At 41.1% G+C, this 9,905-nt stretch overlaps 2 protein-coding genes across 2 annotated transcripts in view; one reads left to right on the top strand and one right to left on the bottom strand.

The window, feature by feature from the left end:
- Positions 1-1,498: 1,498 nt before the first annotated feature.
- Positions 1,499-8,113, top strand: LOC125296597 (integrin alpha-M-like; the record flags this gene model as incomplete). Its single annotated transcript, XM_048246591.1, is given in 6 exon segments — positions 1,499-1,529; positions 1,751-1,831; positions 3,109-3,135; positions 6,069-6,155; positions 7,711-7,829; positions 7,971-8,113. Coding segments are annotated over 5 exon segments (416 nt in total), but the record flags the coding sequence as incomplete, so codon positions are not given.
- A 126-nt stretch (positions 8,114-8,239) lies between these two features.
- LOC125295942 (endoglucanase E1-like) overlaps positions 8,240-9,905 on the bottom strand; it is a 5,061-nt gene continuing 3,395 nt past the window's right edge. Inside the window, exon 5 of the mRNA XM_048245523.1 lies at positions 8,240-8,254. Coding sequence (XP_048101480.1) covers positions 8,240-8,254 — 15 coding nt within the window. The remainder of the gene's footprint in view (positions 8,255-9,905) is intronic.

Below are 9,905 nucleotides of genomic sequence, written 5' to 3' on the forward strand. Positions count from 1 at the left end.
TGACGGCCCAGGCAACAGACACAGACATCCACCAGTGCGCCATACGCTGGTTCGCACTGGCGCATGACCGGGAGGGGGCCGTAGCAAGCACCAGCGCCAGCGTGATGAAAGAAGCCAGCTAAATGTTGGATTTTATGTTTTTGTTCATGTTTATGAATTGTTTCATGTTCATGTTTTAAATAAAGATTTTTTTAAATGTAAACATTTTCTTCGATTCTGATGGGGTATTGGGCTATGATAGCATGCGTAGGCTAATCTTCTTAGGCTAGGCCTAAAGACCTACAGCAAGCGACAAGTGCTATGATTGTTATAGGGCAATTCCAAGCCTTGGCATTTGTATGATGTGAATAATAACATTCATTTTTTGTGCATTTTTTCTCATTTACATTCTTCAGCCAAAAATAGCAAATGCTCAAATTTCATGCAATCATTCACATCATAGGCCTACCATCACATTTTATTGGCGTTATAGATGTTACAAAAAATTCTGAACCACATACATATATTCTGAAATGTATACTTTATGTGGATGTAGGCCTATGATTATTGCTTCTGACTGTAGGGTAATTAAATATAAGGTATCCTAAACACACGATAGACTAAACATCACGTAGCCTAGGCTAACTATAAATGGCGAAAATAAGGCATATAGCTGGCATCAATCTGGTACGCGGATTCAAGCCGCTCCTGTACGGGACTGGGCCAGCGCTGCTCCATTTCCAGATCAGATCCGTGAAACGGAGCCTGATCACTTCTTGGCCGATGTGCGTTTGGACGCTGGACCGTGTCCGTTTAACGGATCAGATGCGGATGGAATGTTGGTTGTGGGCCAGCTCCACCCCAGTGTGGTTTTACTGTTTTGGTACGAGAGTGGGCCAGCGCTGACCCATCTCCAGTGCAGAGCCATGAAACGAATCCTGACCACTTTTGGCCCGTTGTGCGTTTGCACGCTGGACCATGTCCGTGAGATGGATCTGGGCCGGGTCGCATGGTAGGTGTGGGCCAGATCCATCCCAGTGTGGTTTTGCTATCTGGGTTGTGAGTGTATGTTTTAACCTTTGTTGTGGCATCCGTGTTTGTCACACATTCCGATGGCAAAGCACATGAACACTTGCTGTCGGAAAAACAAAGTAGCCACGGGGACGGTCCTTGTCATTCCGAAGTGCCCTGAATGCACCATTTTTAACACCTGGTAAGTGCATGTATCCATCGTTATCGGGAAACCAGGCACTGGACTGTTTTTTGCCACCCTGCTGGCCATTTTGTATATTGTCCTGTGTTTGTTGTGTGCTTTTGCTGTTCCCCATGTGCTCTGTGTTTACCTGCCTGCTTACATGGGACTGTCTCCGCCCCTTTCCTTATTTGGTCTGCACTTCCTGTCTTATTAGTTTTCCCTCCATTTTCTACTCACACCTGTTTCCTATTGTTGTTTTGTTGGTCTCGTCCAGTTATCTGTCAATCTGGTGGTCTGTGTATTTATAACCGCTTTGCTCCTGCTCTTTGCTTTGTTGGTTTGTTGCACTTGTTGGGTAAGTTGAAAGTGAAGTCTGTAAGTGTTAGTTTTTCTTCTTTTCTGTTTTTGATTTCTGTCTGTTTGGATCGTCAGCCTGTCAGTGTTTCGTTTTTTCTTCTTGTGTCGATTTACCAACAAACAAAATGTTTGAATGTTCTGGATTTAACGAGTCTTTCGCTTGAGTCCTCCTGCAAAACCCTGACATGTACATAACATGTGTTATGTGTGTTTTCACAGGTGCAGAGTACAAGATTTGGTCAAGGGAAAGGGAACCAACAATGATTTCATTTCCACTGTGGCTCTTCATGGTGGCACTGAGTAAGTTTTCTCAGATCCGTTCATAAAAATGTTTGTTTATACAATTACTGGCAAGTAGAGTGTTTGTTTGTTTTTTTTTTTACTTTCTGTTTGTTTTCACCGGACAAAGAATTACAAGTTAATATGGAATGAGAAATTAATCTGTCCTCTAGTAAATATGACCTCTACTAGGGAGTCATGTCCCTTTGTACACACACAACATGAAGACACGCCACCCGCTGGTAGTGGGCACAGGCATCATGAATAGTATGACCCTTGTTGCTGAATGAGTGCAGTAAGGAAGCAGTGCAGGCTGATGTCTTTATATTTCCCCACCAGCTGGCCCAGTAGCAAATTACTTCTGTAAGATTGTGGAATGTGTGCATCTACTGTAATGACTCCTGTAGGACTTTGTGGAATGTGTGCATCTAATGGCTCCTGTAAGACATTGTGGAATGGGTGCATCTAATGCAGGGGTGGGCAAACTTTTTGGCTCAAGGGCCACCGTTCATACAAATGTTTGTTTTCTATTCTATTCTCTTTCTGTTTATGTTTTCACCAGGCAAAGAATTACAAGAAGTAAATATGGAATGAGAAATTAATCTGTCCTAAATATGTCCTAAATATGTCCCTCTGCTAGGGTAGTCAGATCCCTTTGAATAGTATGACCCATAACATGAAGACATCATGAATAGTATGACCCTTGGTAGTGGGCAGATGCATCATGAATAGTATGACCCTTGTGTAGTGGGCAGAGGCATCATGAATAGTATGACCCTTGTGTAGTGGGCAGATGCATCATGAATAGTATGACCCTTGTGTAGTGGGCAGAGGCATCATGAATAATATGACCCTTGTGTAGTGGGCAGAGGCGTCATGAATAGTATGACCCTTGTGTAGTGGGCAGAGGCATCATGAATAGTATGACCCTTGTTGCTGAATGAGTGCAGTAAGGAAGCAGTGCAGGCTGATGTCTTTATATTTCCCCACCAGCTGGCCCAGTAGCAAATTACTTCTGTAAGATTGTGGAATGTGTGCCTCTAATGACTCCTGTAGGACATTGTGGAATGTGTGCATCTAATGACTCCTGTAGGACATTGTGGAATGTGTGCATCTAATGACTCCTGTAGGACATTGTGGAATGTGTGCATCTATTGACTCTCTGTAAGACATTATGGAATGTGTGCATCTCATGACTCCTGTAAGACTTTGTGGAATGTGTGCATCTCATGACTCCTGTAAGACTTTGTGGAATGGGTGTGCACCAAATAACTGCTATATTGGTGTTTTCCCAACAGGTGGGCGTTCCACTGCAGTACACACTTGTAAGTACACTTCTCTTTCCATCTTAATGTCTGACGGATAAAGCCCACAAAGTCAAATGTTATGCAATTTGACTTTTTTTTTAGAATGCCTTAGTTTTTGGAGGGGTAACTTGTTGTTTATTTGTCTTCTGACTTATTGATCAAGGGGAATGTGAAGAACTTGTCCTGACTCCTAGATTAGATTAGATTAGATTCAACTAGAACGTGTCCTGACTCCTAGATTATATTAGATTAGATTCAACTTCATTGTCATTGTGCAGAGTACAAGTACAAAGACAACAAAATGCAGTTTGTGTCTAACCAGAAGGGCAAAAAAAAGCAGAAAAGTGCAGTGGTATATAGACAGGTTGTGCATAGACAGGACAAGAAATATAATGCAATGTAGACAGTACTGTACAGTTGGTTTACAGAAGGTGGTTTAGAGTAATATACATTTAAATATAAATATGTGCAGTGTATTAGCAGTTGTCTTATAAGAGCAGAATAAATATGGCTATGTAATATGAATAATGTATGAACAACATGTTTTGTTGGTTGTCACCGGGATGCAGAGCTAGAGTTCAGGAGGGTGGCAGCCGCAGGGAAGAAGCTTCCTCTGAACCTGCTGGTTCGGGTGCGGAGAGACCTGTAACGGAGGGGAGTGGGGTAAACAGTCTGTGGTTGGGGTGAGAACAGTCTTTGATGCTGCGCGCCTTAAGCAAGTATTGCTTGCCCTGGATGGCCTCGATGGACGGAATGAGGAACCGGTGCGTTGGACAGTTTTTCACCACCCTCTGTAGTGCTTTTCGGTCATAGTTTCTGATTAAAATGGAGGAATGAATTAATTACAATGAGCACATGATTTCATTAGAACAAGAGCACGATTAGGATAAAGATTCTTACGGGTTGTTGCTGCCCATTTATTTGCATTCAGATAGATCCACCAATAACTACAAATCTGTCAGGTGTTGTAGTGTATTGTCAAAGTTAAAGGGGAATGAGAAGCACACGTGTGCGCACAAACATGCACGTTGACGGGCAGGAAACCGTGAAGTCAAGCTGAAGCTCAAACCGCTAACTACAAGGAAAACATGTCAGTCACTAGCAATAAAACAGTATTGTCAACCGTTAAATATATTATACAACCCCAAAACAAAAAAAAGTTGGGACGTTGTGTAAAATGTAAATAAAAACAGAATGCCCAATGAGAATTGGGACTATTTGATGGAAATATGTTCATATTGAATTTGATGCCAGCAACATGTTCCAAAAAAAGTTGGGACGGGAGCATGTTTACCACTGTGCTGCTTCACCTCTTCATTTAACAAAATTCTGTAAATGTTTAGGAACTGAGGAGACCATTTGCTACAGTTTTGATAATAAAATGTTGTCCCATTACTCCCCGATACAGGATTTCAGTTGCTCAACAGTATGGGGTATTCTTAGTCATGCTTTTCATTCCATTATGCACCTAATTTGACAAATCTGGACTGCAGACATACCATCTTAGCACCTGGACTCTTCCTCTATGGAGAAATACTATTTAAGTATGTGCAGAATTCATTTTGGCATTGTTTTCCTGAAATATTCAAGGTTGTCCCTGAAAACAAGTTGGATAGATTGGATACTTGGATAGGCCCCCTCCTCTTTAGCCCAGATGAGTCCATGATTTCCAAAAACGAAAGGCGAACTTTGATTGGTCTAACAGGACCTTTTTCCTTGTTACCTCAGTCCATTTTAAATAAGATCAGGCCCAGATAAGAGGGTGGTATTTTCTGTATCATGTCTCAATACAATTTTAGCTGTTACAATTTTGGCTGAAGTATCAAACTGGGCACATAGACAATGGTTATCAGAGATTGTCTTAAGCTAATACAATGACAGGTCTGGAAACGGGTCTGATGTTGATGCAGTGCCATCTGAGGTCTAAAAGACCACTGCCATCCAATTTGTTTTTCAGCTATTTCCCTTATTTGCAAAGATTTCTCTGGATTCTCTGAATAATATTATGTCTTGTAGATGATTAACTCCCTAAATAAGTCACAATTTCATGTTAAGAAGCATTAAAATGACATTGTTTCATCATTTGTGCGCACATTTTTACACAGAGTGATAAATACCCCTACATCTTTACTTCTAAGAGACCCTGCCTCTCTTGGATGCTCTTTTTCATACCCTATCATGTTGCCAGTTACCCTAATTAGTTGTGAAACATTCTTCCTTTCGTTTTCTTTATCATTACACAACTTTTCCAGCATTTTGTTACCCCCCGTCCCAACTTTTTTTGAAACATGTTGATGGCATCAAATTCAAAATTAACATATTTTCCATGAAATAGTCAAATTTCTCATTTTCAACATTTGATATATTGTCTGTGTCCTTTTTGCAACTAAATTTAAGTTTTAAGAGATGTGCAGATTATTACATTCTGTTTTTATTCACATGTTGCACAATGTCCCAACGTTTTCTGTTTTGGGGTTGTACATCTGAATGCAAAAAAAGCACATGACATGCACAATCCATAACTAAAGATTGTGTGACCTTTTTACTGACCAAATGAGGTGAATACATTCTTGTGAATACACAGAACTCTCACTTTTACTGTGTGTGATGGTACTGTTTGCAGGCATTCCCACAATAAACTCCATTTTCAATTTAACTTAAGATCTAAAAATACCACTTCCCTTCTCAATCATATTGCTCCTTATTTCTCCTAATGAGGGTTTAGATCTCAGTTTGAATGTTGCTTTCCTATTGGTGAGGCTTCCCCATTTCTGAGCATATTTTCCATTAGATGTCGGATTGAAATGGTTCTGGTATAAATCAGCCAAGGTTGGGAGTGTTTGAATTCTAAAGTACAATCAGGGTATTATGTATTCTAATAAATACAAAGATCTCAAGGTTTACACTTGTACAGTTGCTGTACATCCACCAACCATATCTTTGGTCTGCAGTGCCCGCCTCTACAGTGCCAGCCTCTACAGCCTCTACAGTGCCCGCCTCTACAGGTTGTTCTACGTCTACACAGGTGGTACAACAAGGTAAGAGTGTGTACACTTTCACCAGATCACATTGTGCTGATCTGTATATGCAGCATGTGCAGAGTGCATATACTATGTAAGAAATGGGATTGTTAAACTGACCCAATTAGGGACCGGTCCAACCTTTGTCTAAGCATCCAATAAACTTGATTCATCTTTTAGTGGTCAACTATTAAATCAATCGGTTACATTTATTCAATCAAATTACAGCAAAAACAATCTATTCAGCAAACAATCTTGCTCCAAGCAACTTCTACAATATAGGCATGATGCATTGGCCATCAAACCACGTCAACTGCTCCCCACGCCATCTATCTCTTGACTGATTAATTTAATTAATTAATTAATTGTTGACTATGAAATACACTTTTGTGGGTTAATGAGTGTTTTCGCTAGGTTTGTGTCGTATTTAAAAGCAAACATCTTAAAATGATCTGGCAGCTGCTTAAACGTTAATATTTTCTGCTTTACTTACTCCTCGACAGCAAATTAACTGATCTTTAGCAAAGTCCTTTTAGGAAAGTCCCTCCACTCTGCGGCCATATTGTAACGCTTTTTGGGCACTTACGGCTTCTACACACAGTTGCGTTCCGTCGACACATGCCAGTGGGTGTTCCCGACGGTAGCTATACAAATGACTTGAAGTATAACCGTAATTTGATTGGTGCCGTCCGTCGATTGGCTTGATTGGCCGGTGCCGTCTGTCGGTGCAGCAACAGCTGAATTTCTCAACGCAAGCAACGGGAGAAACGCGACGCAACGGACCCACAATTCAGTTCGGCAACGGATGATGTGAGCCCATGTAAAGTGAATGGGATGCGCGTCTCCAGCACTGCAACGCACGCAACTGTGTGGAGGAGCCATTATCGGGCATCTCTTTCGGGCAGAACTACGTGTGTGCAAGGCTTCACAAATCACAACAGACCAACCTCGCTCCAGCTGCGAGATCACAACGCACGATTGGCACGATGTATTCACAACATACCACATGATTGGCACGGTGTGTTCACATGTCGTCTTTTGGTGGCAGAAGGGGCGGAATATGTAGACGAGTGCCATGTTTCCATTGCGAACTAACCCCATACATTTCTATGGGAGGTTCTTTGAGTGCTGTGTCTCCTCATTAGAAAGTCTCTGTCTTTAATTTGTAGATTAATTTAGTTTGTTGACTTGAATTTCCCCTTGGGATCTGTCTATAGCTATCTATCTCCATCTTGAGCTACTTTTTTTTCTGAGTAACTTTTGAAAATAATAATCAGTTCCAGCCCTAAACAATAGGTGCTATCTATATTGTAATATTATGACTGGCACTTTCTAAACATTTTCAAAATCATCTTCTGTACAATTGGTAAGTCATAAACTGCTAGTTTTGAAACATTGGAATTTTTTTGGTGAATCAAATAACATAGTTCACTGAATAACAAAATACTTGTGCTGTGAACATTCACCAAAAATAATAAATGCATTGCAAATGGATTGACCTGTCAAATGTATTAACTCCAAACACAGTAACTCATAATATACCAATGTCTTCTGTAATATTTTCCCTCCTCAGCAGCTGCCGATATAGTCTTCCTTCTGGATGGATCTAGGAGTGTGTCACCAAATCAGTTCTTGATCATGAAAACGTTTGTGAAGAATATGACCAGGAGTCTCCTGCCTTATAACACCTTAGTAAGTCGAACTCATGCCTGATTCAATATTATTGTTTGTTCAGTAGCTTTGAATAAACTATAAATAAACTGTTCTTATATCCATTATGCTTCCAGGGGATGTTGTGCCATCTGCTGAGCAGTTTTTATTTTGTTTTCACAGTTTGCCTTTGCACAGTACTCCAGTGAACTCACCAAACATGTCAACTTTAATCAGTATAATAAAAGAACATTTGAAAGTCAGGTGAACAGTATCGTCCAGAGTCGTGGAGGCACATACACCGCAAGGGCTATTAAGAAAGTTGTGTAAGTCTTAAATGAAGACTTGTGTATTCTCACCTGATGGGTATTTCACAAAGGCAGAATTGATTTATAACTAAATTTGTTCAACACCTTCGTAAAATTGCCCTCCATTTTCAATCAATTACTAGGCTATTCATCAAACGTCTGTCAACAAAAGAAGCAAAACAAGTATATGTTAATAATTATAAAGCTATTTAAAAAGCACACTTACAATATAGCTGCAAGCAGCAATGTGGGGGCCAAGCAGCAGGTTCAGCAGGCCAGATTTGCCATGTAACTCAATGCTGTTGCTTCAGACATATAGCATTAAGCAGTCACAACAAGTTCCATGCCAAACAACCCAAGATTGGCTGAGTTACAAGGTCAAGTTTCACATCAAAACATAACTGATTTTGTGTGGCTGAACCAGGGCTGAGTGTCACCGCCCCCTCACCCAGCCAACCCACCGCCGCAATCGCCCCTGCCCGTCCCGTCCCACCCCGCCCCACCCTTGCACGCACGCATTAGAATTAACTGGATGGGACTTGCTGTCATCAGTTTCACATCAAAAATAAAAGATTGACTGAGATGATCACACTTGCACCCTTTAACTCTTTTTTAAACAAAGAGATCAATAATTGACGTCATGGGGTGTGTTGAATTCAGCTTGGCCCAAGGATTCCAATGATGCCTCATTTTGACAATCTGGTCAACGGGTCAAAAGTTACGTCCGTGAACACACGTCCAACTTTGGCCTGTTGGTGGCGCTTGAGGTGCCGGCATGAAACTTGGTGAAATTAATTACTGGACTGTCCCCAATCATTGTGCCAAATTGTATAACTTTTTTTACCAGATGGTTCTATGGGCTGCCATTGACTTCCCTTGCAGTATAATGCATATCAGCAACTAATGGCCAAAATGCATTTTTGTCAATTACAGAGCCCCCTAGAGGTCAAAGGTCACCAAATTTCTTGAGCGTCCTCCTGATGTGGTCTGAGGTACATGTACTAAGTTTGGTTTTGATACATGAGAGCGTTGCTGAGATGAGCTCACTTCCTGTTTGGCGGCCAGTTACAGGCCAATGCTACTTTCAATTGTTCCAGAAAGCAATGCACTGATAAGGCATGGTCTGAAGATGGTCTCTGCCAATTTTGGTGAGGATCAGCTGAAATTTGTGACCTGCAAAAACTTTTTTGTGTTTTTGATTAAATCCAATATGGCGGCCGACTCAATTATGATGACATCACAAGTTGACGTGGGTCGGCTTAAGGAACTCCAACAGTATTACCAGACATGACTAGTGTGTTTTAATTCTAAACACAACAGCAGCTACAGGCCAAAAGGCATGTTTCTTAATTGCAGCGCCCCCTAGAGGTCAAAGGTCACTACATTTATTGGGTGTCCTCCTGATGGGGTCAGTAGTCTATATATTAAGTTTGGTTATGATGCATGAAAGGGTTGCTGAGATGAGCTCACTTCCTGTTTGGTGGCTTCTGTTCTGTCATTGTATTAGTCCTCTGCTTCCCATTTCTCCAAACTCCAAGTTCTGGTCAATGGTCACTTCATTTATTGTGCGTTCACAGGATGTGGTCCCGAGTCTATGAACCAAGTTTGTTTCCCTACGTGAAAGCATTGCTGATATATGAGCTAAAACCCTGTCACTCTAGCACCCCCTAGTGGTCAAAAGTTGGTAAATTTATTGTGTGTCCTCAAAATAGGGTCCCAAGTCCATATACTAAATTTGATTTGGTTTCTATACGTGAAAGTATTGCTGAAATATGACCCTACTTCCTGTGATTATAGTGCCACTAGTGGT

This window comes from Alosa alosa, chromosome 6 (genome assembly GCF_017589495.1).
Source record: "Alosa alosa isolate M-15738 ecotype Scorff River chromosome 6, AALO_Geno_1.1, whole genome shotgun sequence".
Classification (NCBI taxonomy): Eukaryota; Metazoa; Chordata; class Actinopteri; order Clupeiformes; family Clupeidae; genus Alosa; species Alosa alosa.